We start from the raw sequence: 19,189 nt of genomic DNA, 5'->3' as shown, positions 1-19,189 counted from the left end.
GTATAGGTAATTATTTATGTAAGAAAAGTTTCTCCAAACTTCTGCCTACATGAATAAAAAGTTGTCCCAATTCATATATAATGTTGACTTGTTCTGTGACCCTTATATAGAAAGATTATTACTTAGCTACAATTATTTTTTACTAGATGACAACTATAGCTATACATATTCTCCATTAAACTATTTTTTCCTGAAAAATTTGGAAACAGGTACATCATGTTTCATGAATTTGTATCAGTTCTGCCAATTTCCTTGTTTTGAAGAAAAACCTGCTGTATTTCAGATTTAGCCTTTTTTTCTTATGCCACTATTATAAGATGTTTTAGTAACTCAGCTTCATGCTATTTTTTTAATTCCTGTTTAAAAAGTGTAACCTTAACATGTGAGAGCTAAACAAAATATCTTGACACAGAAATTCATATTCTGCTTTTACATTGATCAGAAAAGTATAAAAAAAGACCTAAATCCCTCTTAGCTTTTACCTTAAAATAAAAAATAGAGCAGAGGGAAGAAGTTGAATTGTTCCTAAGTCAAAAATATTTTCTAGATGCAAATTAGCACATAACCATGAATTTTCAATGGTTCTTTACATGGTTTTATTGGGGGAAATTATATGAAGCGAGGCAGTAAACTGATTTAGGGAAGTGAAAGTGGGTGTAAAAGAAAAGGTGCATGAGGGTCCCTTCCTTCAATAGACCATTTTCTCACTCTACAAAAATCTACATGGTCAATATTCATGTCCTCATTCATCACATACTCAGACCTGCACTTCTACCTGTGCATGCTGAGCTTCAATACCATTTGGAGAATCAGACAGAAGGAGACGCACACAGAGGTGTCATCATCCCAAGCTCATGGCACTGTCTTGCTCCCCCACTTCTCATACAGCAGAGCTGTGTAGATGTTCTGTGTGGGAATCAGATAGGAAGCAGCATTTCTCCATGTGGCCATCATAATCTGAATAAAAATCAAATTTTAACTACACTGGCCTCAAGAGGGACTGGTGTGCCAAGTTAAGATATTAATTTTCTTCACTGTCTCCATAAAATGAAATGTTTTCATACAACGTGGAAAAAGGTGATAATGTGCATAAGTGGACTGCCCAACACTTACTCAGTGCATGTAATTGTACACAAACCTTTGAATAATTTTCATTAGTTTCTCAGTAGGGTTTCTATATCCAAAACCTGTTTGTTTACCAGGGAATTTAGTAAAGGTTGAAATGATTACAATAGGACATGCTCAGGCCGTATTCATGTAATTTTATGAAGCAACACTGTGAAATATGCATTGATACATTTAAGTGAAAACAGCTGTTTCTACACCCACATATACAGGAACTTAAATAATTTTGCAGCAGACAGAATTCTCATTTCTTACTGTGCACCTTCCATTCTAAATAGAGGTCAATCCTTTGTTTAGAATACAAAGATTGCACCTAAATACCTATTATTTCACCATTCACACGTATGTAACTATGTTTCCCAAGCAGATTTAGCTTAGATGAGCTTCTCATAAAAATGTTTCAGAAAATGTTAATGAAGTATTGCAAATTATAATAAAATAAAAATATATTAAATTTCAGAAATACTTTCAGCAGCAAAAGGCTGTATTTATAAAGAAAAAGAGGTGTATCAAAATAAGTGTAACAATTCATTTATATTGTTTTAATATTGTTTTAAAGTTCAGAAATTCAGTCTTGACCTACCAAAATGATTTCTTATCCTTTTATAAATGTACCAAAAAAAAAAGGTGGTTCAAAATTCAAATAAACCTGAAGCATTTATAAAACTGGCATTAATTTTTATGCCAGGTTATTATGCAATACCGCTGCTGAATCACAAGGAATCTGTAGAAAAGTCTGTAGAGATGCATTCTCATACTCACTTCTGAAGCATTATTAAAAATGCAACATTCCGGTACAGCAATACCAGCTCTGTATTATGGAAATTCAGTTTATCCCTGTAGATTTGTTCCTTTGGATGCTGTCAAACAGTAGAATGCCAGTATGTTCCATGTGAACAAATTTGACTGAATATGGTTATTTTTGTCTATTTTTATCTTTTTTTAATTATCCCAAGCTTTGCAAAGTGGCATGTCACTTGCTCAAATCAAACACTTCTAAAGTCAATTCTCTAGGCTCCACCATCATTTATTATAGAAAATTCAGGTTTAGCTATAAGCTTGGCATGTAAAATCATATGTAATCTTATCATACTAAACTGACAAACTGTTCAGTCCTAAGCAACACAAAAATAAAGTTACTGGAATTGAAAAGACAAAAAAAAAAGACAGAAATGTATATTTGATTCTCTTTGGACTGTTTTTAACACATTTTCAGGAAGAGTGGAATATTTCACTATGTTGGAATGGCAAAGTCTTATATATACAGTTTCTTATATGTGTTAATTTAATATTTACAGAAGCAATACAAAGAAAATATCCTCTTTGAAAAAAGAAAAAGCTTACATTTTTTTACTGTGAAGGCTATTACTTATGAACTCTGTAACTTAGGAAAGGGCTCATTGCAGATTTGACAAACTTGTCTGTATAGGAAGGAAGGATTGATTAAAAAATTGGAGGTAGAACATGCTGTTTTGTTTTCTAACAAGATCCATTCATTTTTAAACACTACAGCAATTCCTAGTAAAATCAGAGGATATTATTAAATATTGAAGCCATACAGCTTTACTTTAAATCTGTCGGAAGAAAAAAAAAATCATCAAAGTAGTAGTGAATGTTGTTTAAATAATACTCAGCTCTCAGCTGATGACACCCTAGGGAGAGTATTTCAGTAAAGTTAAAAGTCTACACTAAACTTACCTGTGTCTTCTACATTCTCAGCAATTCCTTCCAAATCCCAATATTACACCTTTCTGCATTAAAAATGCCTGCATATCCCTTTAGGTTTAAAATCATATGAAGTCAAGTGTTACCCTTACTGCTTTCCTACCCTGTATAAATAAATACTCATGAATAGAAACCTTGAAATTCTGTTTCTTGGATAAGACACTAACTTCAGCCTAGCAAATGGTCCCTGAAGTGGAACATAATGGGAACTGCATGTTGGAAATCCTGTTTTAATAAAGAAAAGTCAGGTTTTGTCAGGAGGTGGTGCTTTTGTACAAAATGTTGTGCAGATGAAAGTAATCCCATTTTTCCCATAAAGTGTGTTCTCAGTATTCACTCTTCTCCCTGCCTGTGTCATCTTTCCTCTGCCACTGCCTGTCCAAAAAATGGACAAAAAAGAAAGAAAAAAAAAAAAGAAAAGAAAAACTTAGAAAACTTACATAGCTTACCTTTGAATAAGTTTCAGAATAGCAGTCTGTCTGCTAGTAGCATCCTTCAAGCTTGGCTTTCCTCTGGGCAAACAGTGTAGTCCTCTATCTTCTACTATTCCTCAGGTTCCCTTTTGTAGTTTATCCAAAATGCATTCTGGATTGAATCATGGATTTATGGATTTAAACCCTAAAATAATATCTAAATCCTTGCCTGCCTATGCTATTTTGTCAATGTCAATGTTAGGACTACTAATTTCAACTTTATTCTGAAAAGCATAAAAATTACCAGACCAGATTTATTTGTTTCTGTTTTGCTTCTGAAGTCACATGTCAAAACAAACCACAATAAAAATAGTTGTGTGCATTCAAATTAATTGGATTAAACACCACAGAAAGTCCATGCTTTCTATCTCAGCTGATGCATACACACACATATTTGTTATACAGAAACCTGAAGGTGGTTCCAACAATGCAAAGGCTCACCTTCCTAAATTTTGATGACACTTGATCTTGAAAAAAGGAGAGATGGGAGACTGAAAGCAAGACTGAGGGCTTGTCCCCCTAAAGCTGACCCCATCTGTTGTGGTGCTGTCATCTCCTGGAATTCATGAATTCCGTTCAGACAACAGTCCCCCATGATCTCTGCATGTGCTGATCCTGTGCGAGATATTACAGTGGTGTTTCATGTGAGTGTTTGTGCATATCTGGGGGCTCCATGCCTCCTCCATCTGTAACTGAGTTTCCTTTCCTCCTACAGAGCTTGCACTAGCACTCATTTATCTCAGAGTACAAATCTCTCCCTGCCTTCTACTCAAAGCCTCAACATCAAGTCAGAACCTGTTTCTCCTCCTAGAGACCGTACCACCACACCATCGAGATACCAACAGCACGCGCGCCATGAGGCGGGGAGATCTCCTGTTGACAGTTTGAGCAGCTGTAGCAGTTCCTACGATGGAAGTGATCGAGAAGATCACCGGAACGAATTCCACTCTCCCATTGGACTCACCAGACCTTCGCCGGACGAAAGGGAAAGCCCCTCTGTCAAGCGCATGCGGCTCTCTGAAGGATGGGCAACATGATAACATTATGACCTATTAGTTGGGATTCTTTTTTTCTTGCAGTGTGTGTGTGCTATACCATAATGGGAGGGGGGAGGGGGGAAGGGTCGATATGCATTATATGTGCCGTGTGTGAAAAAAAAGTCAGGTACTCTGTTTTGTAAAAGTACTTTTAACTTGCCTCAGTGATGCAGTATAAGGATAAACAGAAATGCTGAGATAAGCTTAGCACTTGAGTTGTACAACAGAACACTTGTACAAAATAGATTTTAAGGCTAACTTCTTTTCACTGTTGTGCTCCCTTGCAAGATGTATGTTACAATAGATAGTGTCATGTTGCAGGTTCAACGTTATTTACATGTAAATAGACAAAATGAAAACATTTGCCAGAAATGGCAGATCTTTACTGAGAGAGAAAGCAGCTGTTATGCAACATATAGAAAATGTACAGATGTTTTGACAGATCCAGCAGTTGGGTGGCCATGAATTGATGCTAGAAAAAGACTGAGTCACCTAACATACTGAAAATGCTCACAAACATGCAGGCATTTTGTTAGAGTATGGCACTCAGTTTAAAAGGATCAAACCATTTCAAGAGGACCATACTTATAGAAATGTTGAGTTCGAGGGCTGACATATTTAATTTCAAAAATTCTGGGTCTGCATCACTTATTAAATAAAAGTATAAAAATATGTACATTACATTTTGCTTATTTTCATATTAAAAAGTAAGACAGAATTTGCAAAGCATTTGTGGCTTTTGTAGTTTCCTTAAGCCAAAATTTGTTCTTTTTTTCCTTGACAGCTTTGCTAATCTTTTAAGCAGTCCTGAAGAAACAAACAAAAAGGACTTTCTGTATAGAAAGCACTACCCTAAGCCTTGAGGAACTCCATGCTTTGCTAATTAAGATAACTGTTTTCTCTTTGCAGAAGTTTTGGTTTTGAAATGTGTATTTCTAATTATATAAAATATTAAGAATCTTTTAAAAAATCTGTGAAATTAACATGCTTGTGTATAGCTTTCTAATATATATAATAATTATGGTAATAGATTTTGTTCTCTTGATAGTGGGGAATTATATTTGTGCAGTTGCACATTTAACTATTTTCTTTCAGTTTTCTTTCAGTGGGTATACATTTTACAGATCAAAGTCAGCTGCTGAAAGACTGATCTGTAAACAATTAGACTTTACCCATAGTGTAACAACTTGAATCATTTTAATACAGCATTTTACAATCAGTTGGGTGAACTGCCATCCATTGTATATACTGATTAGTTCTTTCATGCTGTTTTGTGCATTGTAACGAGTTAAGGGCCCTTCTATTATGTAATGTACTGCGTATCTTGTAGTTTTCCATGGGTTAAATGACAAAGTGGCGTAACTTGCTCCTTTCTCATTAATGAAGCTGGTATTCTGCCCATCTGAATTGGATGTGCAGCTCTAACGGCTGTAAGCTATGTGAGTGCAGGTAAATATGTGCTGAAGCAGCAGGGGGAGGTAAAGGGAGGGATCAGCACAAAAGTGCCTGTTGTATAGATTCCTCCCCTCTCTCACAGACATAAAACTCTTCAAGAGATTATCGTTAAAGGGTAGTTCAAAGTCAGTTGATTTTATACAGGCAATATTGGCCAACTGGTCCTTGGTTCTCATGGACCTCTGCAGTCACATCATCTCACAGTGGGCAGGTTGTTGAGCAACACTCCCTGTGTGTTTTCTTTCACCAGAGCAGGACTTGCTTCAGCACACAGCATCCACATTTTCTCCAGCCTCATATTGTTCCTTTGACTAAGATAGCTTGACCAGAGGGAATGTGTCATTTTCTTTAAGTCCCTCTTTGTCCCTCTTGTCTATTAGAAAAAAATGGTATATTCAAGTGTTTCAGTTTAATCATTCTGTTGGAGGGGAAAAGTGTTTAAGCAAAATGTTAGTGCCATAGTAAAAGAGTAATATTTCTCCTTTTTTCAAGGGTCGTTCTAGGTCTCAATGACATACATTGACATTATGATGAAAAATACAACTGCAACAGAAAAATGTCAACACAAAGTACTTTCAAGTAAAATCCACACTCTTTTTCCACCTATACATGCAGTTGCTGTGCACTGCTCAATGATGGAGTGTACCTCTCTGTAGTAGAGAATGATGATCAGACTACAGTGTGCATTAGGACATAGGCTCTTCACTTACCATGACTTTACAGAAGCCTGCCTTACAGGCACTTTCAGCCGTGCAGGGGCTAGTACATAATCTGGAAACTCTTTAAGCAGAATACTGTGCTACTAGTGCATCCATCTTACCTCGTGTAGCAAACTGCAGGGTAAACAAAGATACGCATGTTTTAAAAAACCCAAAAAATAAATTTAAAAATTCAAAAGAAAACAAAAAAAAAGGTAAAATGGGGCCCATAATTAATTTTAAAACAAAAAAAAACACTTTCTTCACCCTCAGATTAACCTGTACTCATATTCTCTTTTGAGAATTTTAAACTTTAGTGTATCAAAAATATGCAAATGTATCACAAATATACCTTGTCATTTCAAGAAAAAATACAATTTTATTGGTATAGTAGTGAAACTTCTCAGTGGGGAAGGGGATTTGGTCTATTGATGTATTAAGAATAGCCATATTAATAGTTTACCTTGCGATTTGCCTCAGCAACACATGAAAAAAATGAAATATATAATTTAATGAAAATGCAGTGTATAATAGTACTGCAAGTAACTAAGCAGAAAGTAGCATGAAAAGTATTGCCTGGGCAATTTATATTAACTCTGACAGTGGTTTTTTTGTATAAACACAAGTAGAACTGAATCACATGAAAATAAATGCCAGTCAGCCCTCTTGTTCCTGCTGCAGAAGGCAACTAACTTATGCTGGCAAAATTGTGGGGGATAATGCATATTTGCAAACTGATCTAATGATAAGAAGCACAACTTTGATTGTGAAGTCACTTTCTGTAAACTATAACTGTCTACCTTTCTTGTTCCTTTATCTGTATCTTACCATTTATTGTATTTGCAAAAGGTAATTTGGGTTTATTGTGTGATTCCTTTGTATTTAAGGAGCTTGGGGCAGAGCCCTGAAAGAGTATTAACATTTACTTTACCTTAACCCATGCTATATGATGTTTTAGGCAACATTCTTAATTGTAAGTTCAAACACCTGAAGTGGCATTCTAGGCACCCCCAAGTATTGTTATGGCTAAGCTAATCTCTATTAAAAGATGTTGTCAGTTAGTGTTTAATTGCTGGTGACAATTATATTATATACTCTATCTGCACAACATATATATTGTATGCATTGAGCCATTCACAGTAAAGCTTTGTTCATTTCAGTGTCTCTCAAAAACTGTGTTTTATAACAAAATGGCTTATATTTTTCCCAGAAGAGGAATTTAGCAATTTTTAATGACTGGTGTAAAAATTAGCTGTTGTCCTCAGATCTTTTTCAGGTAAAGTTAGTATAAGAATAGAACTCATAGGCTGTTTTCAAGGACGTCAACCCTTTTGTATTGTATTTGCAATCCTATATGCCTACTTTTATCTGTAGTCTAACAGCTATTTGTTTTCCTTCTTCCTTCACCTTGAAGGTAAATGCTTTGTAATTTTTTTAAAAGCCACTTGAAACCTCAATAAAGGCTGTTGCCTAAACATGGCATACTTCATCTGTTCCTGTTTGTGCCATCTGCTGTGATGTCGTCAGTTATATGGCATTCATTTCCTGCCACTACAGGTCTCTTGAAGAACTGATGGAACACTGGTGTCTGTTGGAACGCTTCAGACTGTAGATGTAATAAAAGGCTTTTGTTAATATATTTTAACCAAAGATGTGGAGCAATCCAAGCTTTGAGCCACAGACTTTCTGCATCAAAAGTATCCATTTGATTATTTTCATAGTCACATGTTGCATTTCTACCTTCCCTTCTCATACCTCAGACTGATCCATACCTCTATTTGATTCAAAAAAAAAGGTCATTTAAGAAAGTAATTTTTTAAAAAATTAAAAATTAAAAATGCAGTACTAAAGTCTTTTGTGTATTTAATATCAGACCTGGGTTACCACAGGCATTACACTTGGATTGCTTCAGATGGTTTGTTGTATCCTTTTTTTCTTTTTTTCTTCTCTTTCATGGGGATTTGCTTCCATAAAATAATGGTGATAACAAAATAGCTTGTAAATGGGAGCATACAAGCATTTGCAACAAATATTAAAGTAGAGGCTCACAGCGGCATAAGCTGGACTTTGTCGCCACTAGATGACAAGATGTTATAACTAAGTTAAACCACATCTGTGTATCTCAAGGGACTTAATTCAGCTGTCTGTAGTGAACAAAAATGGGAAAATTTCAAAAGATTCTCCTGCTGGAAATAAGGTATAATTTGTATTTTGCAGACAAATCAGTAAAGTTACTGGCTTTCTTAGTGATATGGTGTCCGTTGTGCATTTTTTTTAATTTAAATAGTGTTCAGTTTTCACTGTTTCACAATGTAACACATGAAAGAATTAGCGCTGTAACTACCAGCAGCTGTCTCAAGGTCCCTTACTGATTATTTGTGCTTGCTTTGCTAAGCGAGTGTACAGTCTGAAATAGTAGCTAAGTCACATACCTTTTCCATCCAGAGTGTTTGCTTTCCCTGAAAATTGCTTTCTTCTTTCCTTTAGCAAAAATCTAAAAACATCTTTGTAGAACTGGGAAACTATGCTGAGACAGTTGATGCATGTCACATTAAGGAGAGCAAGCCAGCAATGTGGCTCGTTCATACCTTACCCTTTCTCAAACACAATGCGTATATTTCCAGAGCTAAAATACTGGGAGTGAGAGAATCCAAGGAACAGCAAGGAGGAATGATTTTAAAACAATCAGATCATTAAGGCTACAAGCAGCAAAAATATATTGTTCCTCTCTATTGACAGATATAGCCTGTTCCTCCTTAATTCACTGGAAATTCACCAATGCAGCAAGTTACCTCCTCCATCTAAACTGATATATGGAACTCCAGTTTGCTGGAGTCCCTGATTCTGGGATACTTAAACTGCTTAGTCATAGGGCTACCTTTTTGGTATTCATGTATTGTACTTAATGTTTTAGACTAAATATCCAGAGCACCTGCAATAGGTAAATCTATACTGCATTCTCTGCAGTCCATCTAGACACATCCAAGGTAACTCTGTTTTGAGCAGATATTTTGGTTAACAGTAATCTTTCTACTGCTGGTATTTCTTCCTTCTCTTCCAGCTGATATTGTAGAATGCTTTGGTTCTATTCTGGATCCCCTTGATTGCTAAAGACACTTCAAGGCTAACATGAGAATGCTTGTGTGAATGCTGAATTTCAACTGAGTTCATTACTTCTGAAAGGTGAAAAGCATGCTGTTCTAATTGTCCTTTCTATCCTCTTCTTTGTGTTTCTGTCTGTGGTTTGTTCATAGTCTGCCCAAAGTTTTCAGTTTCAATTATCTGTCTGTATTTATCTGGACAATGATCCATAAGTTCTTTTAGGTTACAAAAATCTTGCCTCCTTCAGGGAGCAGGAGTTGATCAGCACTAGCTGTGGTGATTTTACTTCTCTGACCAAAGACATAAAATAAAGTAATAGAAGACTTCGCTGTGCAGGAAAACTTAGAAGTGATAAAACTTAAATGTAGTGTGTTTGCATGATAAACATAATTGGCGTAAAATATAATTTTGTTTTTACAGCACATTGCACAGCTGATTATTTTCTGCAGAATTGCTAAGGATGGGGTTTTCAGTCTCACAGTGAAAATGCAGCATCCTGTGAGGCCCAAGTCACTTTTTTGCAATGCTTTACACTATGGTAGCATTTTTTTGGGGAAGTGAAAGTTAGAAAATATCATTATGACAGCCTTTACAGCTGCATTTTTACAGTGGGGATACTTCATCTGATACAAATTACTCTGTCTGTTCTAAATACAGAACAAGATGGGCAGGAGACAAATTTTCTTGAAAGGAGAAACTACATAAAACATTAATTTTCTACTTGGAAAATATATGAATGAGAGAGTATATCCTTATGTGTGAATAATACAGGCATAGCAGATCTGTAGGAAAATACTATGTGCTCTCAGAAACACTGGAAGCACAGGATATATACAAAGAAACCATCAGCATGTTGACAAGGGCAAATGATGAGCATGTTATATACAATTAAGTAGTGGGATTTTTGGCCATAAAGAATTGTGGAAGCAAACATGCTGCGTAAGTTCATAATGGTTTAAATAAATTATAATGGCATAGTTGCATTTTTCTTGTTCAGTATGATGATACACTTACAGTATCCAGCTAGAGTAAAGGAAAATTTTCTACGGCTTATTTTTGGAAAATGTGAAGCATTCTAGGGAGCACTTCATGTATGCTTTTAATCTTGTATGCACTTCCCCCTGAAAGTCCCCTACAGACTACTGTCATGGAAAAGATAATGAGCTAAGTGGACTTTTGTTCTGATATGGCCGTTCTTGTATCTAGACATCACATAATGTAACCATCCTAATTTTCCTTGCAAACTTTTTTTTTCAGATTAAGCATATTGATTTTACAGTGCTGGAAATTAATACAGTGCAAATTAAACATTCAGCACACGTAATCAGCCAAGAGCTAAATCTGTCACTTAGCATGGCTTTGCTCTTGGAGGAACTCTGGGGAATAAAGGAGAGTTTATGACCTTTGGAAGAAGGGGCAGGCTATGCAAGAAGAATACAAGGTGTCATGATGTCATGCAGACAGAAAATTAGAAAGGAAAAAGTTCAATTAGAATTCAATCTGGTCAATCACTGGTGTGCAAGAAGTTTAAAAATATTTTTATAATACATCAACAACTAAAGGAGAGACAGAGAAAATCTCCATGCTTTATTGAACACGGAGGAGGACCATGTCAGCAAGGACAAGATAAAGGTTGAGGTTCTTAATGCCTTCTTTGCCTCCAACTTTAACAGTAAGACAGCTGTTCTTAGGGAAACCAGGCCCCTGACAGGGGGAGAATATACAGGGAGCAGAATAGTCCTCCTGTAATCCAAGAGAAAGTAGTTTGTGACTTGCTGAGCAATTTAGACATTCACAAGTCTATGGGACCAGATAGGTTTCACCCAAGGGTACAGAGGGAGCTGGTAGAAAGGCCTTGCCAAGACACTGTCCATCATTTATCATTTGTCCTGGTTAACTGGGGAGGTCACAGATGACTGAAGGTTGGCCATTGTGTTGTACATCTCCAAAAAGGGCTGGAAAGATCTGTGGAGCTACCAGCCTGTTAGGATGACCTCTGTGTCCAGCAGGGTCACAGAGCAGACCACCTGAGTGCAATCACTTGGCGCCTGCAGGACAACCAGGGGATCAGCAGCAGGGGTTTAGGAAAGGCAGGTCCTGCCTGACCAACCTGATCTCCTTTTTTTACCCAGTGTCTTACCTGGTGGATAAAGGGAAAGCTATGGATGTTGTCTACATGGACACAGCAAAGTCTTTGAACACTCTGTGACTGCCATCTTGAAAAAGCTGGCAGCCCACGGCTTGGACAGGTGAACTCCTTGCTGGATTAAGAACTGGCTGGATGGTTAGGCCCAAAGAATGGCAGTGAATGGTGCTGTATCCAGCTGACTGTTGGTCACCAGTGGTGTTCCCCAAGTCTTAGGACTGGGGTCAGTCCTGTTCGATATTATCTGGACAAGAGGACTGAGTCCACCCTCAGAAAGTACAACGCTAAATTGTCTGGCAGTGTCGATCTGCTGGAGGGTAGAAAAGCTCTGCAGATGCATCTGGACAGCCTGGACTGATGGACTGAGGCCAATGATATGAGATTCAACAAGGCTAAATGTCAAACCTTGCACTTTGGCTACAATAACCCCATGCAGCGCAACATGCTGGAGAAAGAGTCACTGGGAAGCTGCCTTGGAAAAGGAGCTGGGGGTGCTATTCAACAGTGAGGACAAAATGTGTTGTACCCAGGAGGCAAGAAGGCCAAAGGCATCCTGGCTGGTATCTGCAACAGTGCGGCCAGCAGTACAGTGACTGTCCCCCTTTACTCAGCACAGCGTGCTGAGGCCACACCTTGAGTGCTGTGTCCAGTTCTGGATCCTTCACTTCAATAAAGTCATGTGGTGCTGGAATGAGTTCAGAGAAGAGTAAGGAAGCTGGAGAAGGTCTAAAGTGTAAGTCAGATGAGGAGTAGCTGAGAGAGCTGAGGTTGTTCAGCCTGGAGAAAAAGAGACTTGGAAGTGACCTTATCACTCTCTACAATTCCCTGAAAGGAGCTTGTACCTAGGTGGGAGTTGGTCTTTTCTCCCAGGCAACCAGCGACAGGACAAGAGGAAATGGCCTCAAACTGTGTCAGGGAAGATTTGGGTTGGACATCAGGAGGAATTTCTTAATGAAAAGTGTAATTGGAACAGTCTGCCCAGGGATGTGGTGGGGTCACAATATCTAAAAGTATTCAAGAAATGACTGAGCTTACTGCTATGGTTTAGTTGATAAGGTGGTAATCAAAGATTGGGTTCAATAATCTTGGAGGTCTTTTCAAACGTACATGAATCTGTGATTCTGCTTTTCCAATTTTGTAGAGTATACCCAGTTGAGTTAAGTGTAAAGAAACAGCTGTTTATTTATTCCTCAACAGCCACGGAAAAATTAATAACTGCATAAATTACAGACACAAGGTACACTTAAGGGTGCATGATAGATGGAATTAACGTGCACATGCAGGAATGAGAAAATATCTCTGTGTAAGAATAGACATGGGAAGTGAAAACAAAGTGATGGCAAAAGTACAAACATTGGTCTGTAATATCACATACCTACTGTTCAACCAGAACTTTGCTGAAAAGATTTGTAGTTGTCTGCAAAGTGCCAGCTAATGCAACAAGACTGCTCCCACCGTGAAAAAAACTGCTTGCACGTGTAAATATGCCAATATTAGTCATCAAACTTTAATTAATAAAACACATATACACAGGTGATAAATAATGAAATCTTTGTTCACTCTCAGAGTATCCAGTTACACATAAAATTTCACAAAATGACATTAAAGGAAATATACTCTGTGTGCTCATGTCAAACCTTAAGATTACTTTTGAAAGTAGCCAATCAGACCAGCATGCAAATGGATATATTCTGGATTAGCCATCCTGTGCAGACTTTCTTTATAGTATCCAGACTGACCAGTCTTAGCAAGGATATGCTGTAGCCTAATCAGAATTATAGCATTCAGTGAGCAATTCCTGGGCAAAATTCCACAGATATATTACACAGATCAAAATCAAAGGCTGTTGATGACATTTTCTCCCGCCTCTAATATCTCTGCATATAGACTGGGATATTTTGAGTGTTTCCTAAAATGTTTTTATATCTCTGAGACAGTGAACTAGTCAAGTTTAGTAATAGTCTAACTATGAAATCATTTAGTGAGGTCAGTATAGCAACTCATGAGAGATTATCATGAGAGACGCAGCCCAAATATAACAATCATTTTTTAAAATCTGTCCTGTATTACTTTAACATGCAGAGGCAGAGGCTGGGCCTAACACAGTCTTCTGCAATGACTTCTTCTCTATTTATAGCCCTTATTCAAGGGTTATTAATTGAACAATTCAGTTTATCAAATTGTTCAGTTGTTGCAGAAAAACAGACTTTGTCCCAAAGTAGAAGACAAATGGAAGGAGAGAGCTGGACAAATGACAAGCACACAAGAATATTGCTTGCAAAAATCATTTCAGCGCCCTCTTTTTGAAATCTGTTTGGAATTTCAGCTGTCCTAAATTTGAATAGTCAAGAAGAGAAGTTACTTTAAAATAGTGGAAAAAACCTATTTATTTCACACGTTTGAGAAGAGTAATCACAAGCAAAGCAAAAGGGTTGTATAAGAATCAGGGTCTGCCAGCAAAAATAAGACCCTAATTCTTCATCACAGTGAAAAGAGTTTTGAAATGGGTCAGTTGATACCTTAAATAGCAATTTTTTGCCAATCTCCCAAAGTTTTTGTTTTAGTCTCAGTAGCAGCAGAACTCTGTCATTGGGAGGGTTCTGTTAGGCACAAGAAAGCTAATGTTCATTAATAAACATGCATTCCCTTCAAGGGTTAATTCTGCTTGTGCTTTCTGATGCAAGTGAGAATTGGTGATCAGTGACTAAAGGGATGACTGGTAGGAACTTTCCTCTCAGGTTGTGCTTCCCAAAGGAAGCTTTCCCTTATACAGATATTCAAACCTTCACCTCTTCCTCTGGATAGCAGTGGAACCTCCGTGGCGTTGTGCAGGTCGGGGTAGGGAGGACCCGGCTGACAGAACCACTGCAGACCCCTAACACAGGACAAAATAAAATTATTGAAATAAAATTTTAATACATAAATATATAAATAAAACAATAAAAAACCAATAAACAAAATGAAAACCCCGCTAAACATATATATTACAAAAAATAAAAAGGAAAACAAATAAACAAACTAAAAACCACAACTCCTCCTTTCCATGCTGCAGGTGTTTTCAGGTCTCATCTTTTTGTGTCGTGTCTATTTCAGCAGTCCTCCTGTCTCCACACCTATTCTCAGTACAATCCCCTTCCTTGGCCTCATTCCACTGCATTTTCTTCAAATTTTCTCCCCCCTTCCCTTGCATCTTCCCCTTACCCTTTCCAAATTTTCACCTTTTCGCTCTATTTTTTCATTTGGGCCTTGGCTGATCCAGAGTGACCCTCCACAGACACACCGCCGCATTTCCCAATTATTTTCCAAAGTTTCGAGTATCTCTTAAAAAGAAGAAAGTCTCTTTATTTTCAGACTTTACTCCCATGTTGATTTTTTTCCTTGCAAAGCACGGACATGGGTGGTGGCGAGGCTGAACTTGCTCTCTCTCTCTCACACGTCACTGCCGCGGGCCTTACCTTTCCTAACGCTATTTTTTCCTGCTTATTCGGATGTTGCTGTGTTTCTTTACACTCCCCGAGACAGCGGGGACGGTGGTGTGAGATCCCCGGGGACGCGGCAGGATGCGGAGCGGGCTCTTGCCAGGTGAGGCGCTCCCTCGTGGTGCCGCCAGGGGGCGGCAGCGCCGCAGGGCATCCGCCGTTCCCCCCGTCCCGCCCGACCGCCCCGCGCCGCGCACTCCGCTCCCGAGGGATCGCCGCTGGCACCGCCGCGGGCCCGGCACCGCCGCGCGCACCTACCGGCGGCAAGGGGGGACTCTCACTGAGCGGAAAGGGTCTGCCACTCGCTCCCTCTCTGACCATCTTACCTTCTGTCCTTCCGCTCTGGGGAGAGTGCACCGCTCTACCTCCGGAGGTTGGTTTCTTCGACCTTTCTTTTAGTAACAATGCAAATGACGATTATTAAGAATCATATTCATAACGGTAATAACACCAGATATACTGTAATATACCATTTGGAGGTTGATTGTTTGGGGGGAAGTTATTGTATCTCCCCCCTGCCCGCACCAGACAGGTAAGGTGCAGGCATCGATCCGTTCAGGACAGCTTGAAAACCAGGCAGAAGCAATTACATCGTGATGAAAGCACGATATTAACCCAGCCGGAGGGGGTGGGGGTGGAGAAATATGATTTTTGTAGTGGTTTTCCCTAATGTTGCAGTTTTTACTTGGTGAAGTTCGCTGGCCGTGGCAGGGTGGACATGGGGTCCCGGTGACAGCTAGGAAGCAGGTGGAGTCTCCATCATCCTGCACGAAAGTCTGCTCTGGATGGTACTGCATCCTGGTAAACCACAGCAAAGAGAGTTTTCCCTGCTCTGGGAGGTGTATCCCTTCGTTCTGCTCTCCTTCCCGTCCCGTCCATGAGGTAAAGGTTGTTTTTTTGGAAGTAGGAGCAAAGAAGCAACGTGCAGGTTGTGTCTGGAGGGAAGCTGTCCTCTCAGGACGAGACTGTTTCCTCATCCACCAGCGACTGTGCCTGGAAACTCTTCCTCAAAGCCACTTTGCGTCTGGTGACCAAAGTCGTTCCTTCTCACTAGCATCTATCCTTAACACAGACGCCGAGGCTTGTGTGCTGCAGGTTACAGGGGTGTCTGCCGACACATAGGGACACCTAATCCATGTGGTGGGGTGACACCTGCATGAGGGTTTCAAGTTTGCTCCTTCAGCACACAGCTGAATCCCAACTCCTGGTCACAGGTCCACGATCACTGTGGGTTGAACTACTTCTTATGATAATTTTCAATCCCTCAATCCCTTGGTTTTAGGTAGTTGGTAGTTGGTCATATAGGCTTAAAAAAAATGGTGGGATAAGTAAATTCATCCTGTTGTTTCTACAGTTCTTTGGGAAAAACATCCCCTTTAATCATGTCTGGAAAACATACATGCACACCAAGAAAGAAAAGAAAAAGAAAAAGAAAAAGAAAAAGAAAAAGAAAAAGAAAAAGAAAAAGAAAAAGAAAAAGAAAAAGAAAAAGAAAAAGAAAAAGAAAAAGAAAAAGAAACTAGTAACTGAGGCAATTCATATCACTTTTCCTTTTCTTCTAATGGGGGTAATGATCCCAGCTGAAATGAGTCAGTGGAGCTCAGGGAAATATTGCCTTATTCCTCACATAGCTGTTTGGGATCAGCCTATTCGTACCTTCCCAGCAGGGAGACTCCTACCCCATTTTTGAGGTCGGGCAGGCTCACTTCTCCTTCCCCACCTACACAGAAACCAGAAAGCTATCACTGTGTCCCTCCCGACGGGGGCGTCCCGCGTCCCAGCGCACAAGCCGGACTTCCCGCTCATAGAGTCACAGAATTTTAGAATCACGGAATCACAGGATCATTGGATGGGCACTGCAGTGGGAGCGGGATCTTACCCTATTTTAAACAATCCAAGTAAAACATGCCAAGCCAAAACATGTTCAGAACTTCTCATTTTATTACTTAAGCACATTTTTATAAAAAAAAAATCTGCTCAGAGTTTGGAAAAAAAAAAAAAAGAAAGGATGCTATTTCCAAAGAACACAGAAAACTTTCTATCATTATTTTGAGACCTCGTTCCATTCTCCACCAGAAAAAATGTCCCCTCCCCATAACAGAACTCTTGGCTTAGTAGCAATTGCAGAACTGGAGTCTACTTTGAGCTGTTCAAATAACTAAAGCAATAATATTACATTTAATACTTACGATGCATTTGAAGCGACTATGTCTGGGGTAGAGGAGCACGAGTGTGTCCTGTTTAAAGTAGAAGTCTCTTCAGGAAGTGCCACAGACAGAGCATCCTGATTCCGGCTTTCATTGCCTGCCCGGACGGTTTTCAGAATGTCCTATTCTTATGGTTAGAAATCCAGGTGTGTTATTCGCAATGAGAATTTTGAGCAGAGAAAACCTTTAGAGGAAAGACGGAAATAGAACTAAGCATTTCCCTTGACCAGAATCATTAAGAAGGATTTTAAGTGCTTCATCTCCTATTGTATGTTTTCAGGCTCTTAACAAGATTTTTTATCTGATAATTATGTTCCGTACAGCTGCATGGCTGGAACACTAATAAATTTGGAAATAAACTAGTTGAACTTCAGCAGATTTCCTGCTCCTTTAAAATCTCTTGAAAAAGCTGAATACCTTACCTTTACCCACCATATGTTTACACATAAGTTAACAAGAGATAAATTTGAGAGCTCCGTTTTAAAACAAGCATCCACACATCCTTGTAACTTAAACAACTGGGCCAAATTCTTACTCTTTAAAAATCCGGTGCACCGATTTCAATGGCTTTAGAACCAATTTGATGATTTCCTATCTAACAATCTGCTTTTTATCCCTCCTGAATCCTTAAGAGTTCAATAGCAGCTCATGCCTGGGGCTGACCTGCCCAAAAAGAACTTAGGTGGTTTCTGAAGTCAAAAGCAATTTTCATTAATCCCTATCCCACAAAGAAAAAAAAAAAAATCCCACAACCCCAACCCAAATAACTGCTGAAGAAGAAAACCTGGGCTTGAGTGTTTCCAAACACAGCAAGAGAGACAAAAAAAAATTGTCTATACGAGAAAGTAAGTACATGTAATTAACAGCAGTAAAGATAAATTGGGTAAGGGAAAAAAAAAACAAAACCTCCAACTACACAAATTCAGGAGTTCCCTTCTTTTTCATCAGCTTCAGGTTGTGGAACATTAAAACAAGGATAATGCCAACTCTTCTCATTTCGAAATGAAGTCAGGTCTAATATGTTTTAGGTTTTGCTTTGAAAAAAGGAAAATGTTTCTGCATTTGTTGGAATGAATAGCATCATTCAAGGATTTTATTGAGGTAATTAAAGTAATAGGAATTCCAACGTGGTCTGGCTTAGTTATTTTTGTTATAATAATAACTTTATATAAAACCATAATCGGTAGAAACTAAAGACAATTTGTGAACATTTTATATGATACTTAAAATACTTTTTTCTGTTTATGCTATATTTATTTTCATATTAGTAGAATCTGAGTTTTAATATATTGTAACTCTTATTAGTTTAATTCGGTATCATTAACACAACTTCTTATTACATTATTTGGGTTTTGAGGTATAGTATATATAAAGGTATAAACATAAACATGTTGACAAATATCACTGTTGCCTATTTTTACTCTGATGCATTCTGCTCCAAATAGCTGTATGGCAAATAATATGTGTCGTCATTGGCATTACAGAGGGAAGAAGGCTTGGAATGATGCCATCCTGGCATGCAAATCGCGCACAAATCATGATGGATGTCTCAGTCACAACCGTGGGGAAGTACCCTCCCGGTTGTGACTGAGATGCCAACAATTTTCGGTAAAGCTTTGGGAGAATATGGCCAGATAAAGGTCCGGCCAAGGAATTGCAAGGGCTATCGGTATATCTGCAGCAGTGAAAGTTTCGAGAGGGTCTGCATCCAGATACTCCGACCCCAGACCCTCGGACACCGA

General features: G+C 38.6%; 1 protein-coding gene and 1 long non-coding RNA gene across 15 annotated transcripts in view; one reads left to right on the top strand and one right to left on the bottom strand.

Moving 5' to 3' along the window:
* Positions 1–8,763, top strand: part of MEF2C (myocyte enhancer factor 2C) — a 133,482-nt gene extending 124,719 nt beyond the window's left edge. For 10 of the 14 annotated variants that reach the window (XM_031058919.1, XM_031058921.1, XM_031058918.1 and 7 more), the window contains one exon: positions 4,039–8,763. In XM_031058919.1, coding sequence (XP_030914779.1) covers positions 4,039–4,360 — 322 coding nt within the window. In that variant the 3' untranslated portion in view covers positions 4,361–8,763. The remainder of the gene's footprint in view (positions 1–4,038) is intronic. The other 4 variants (XM_031058925.1, XM_031058926.1, XM_014307988.2 and 1 more) reach the window with 2 other exon arrangements.
* A 4,536-nt stretch (positions 8,764–13,299) lies between these two features.
* LOC115948141 lies at positions 13,300–17,613 on the bottom strand. The gene is made up of 3 exons (XR_004081987.1): positions 17,430–17,613; positions 15,567–16,626; positions 13,300–14,636 (listed from the first exon to the last, which is right to left on the bottom strand). It is a non-coding gene; the product is annotated as an uncharacterized LOC115948141 (long non-coding RNA).
* Between the last annotated feature and the right edge of the window lie 1,576 nt (positions 17,614–19,189).

This window comes from Geospiza fortis, unplaced genomic scaffold, assembly GCF_000277835.1.
Source record: "Geospiza fortis unplaced genomic scaffold, GeoFor_1.0 scaffold279, whole genome shotgun sequence".
NCBI classification, from domain to species: Eukaryota; Metazoa; Chordata; class Aves; order Passeriformes; family Thraupidae; genus Geospiza; species Geospiza fortis.
The sequence above is the reverse complement of the archived record's forward strand: the minus strand, read 5'-3'. Positions and strand labels throughout refer to the sequence as shown.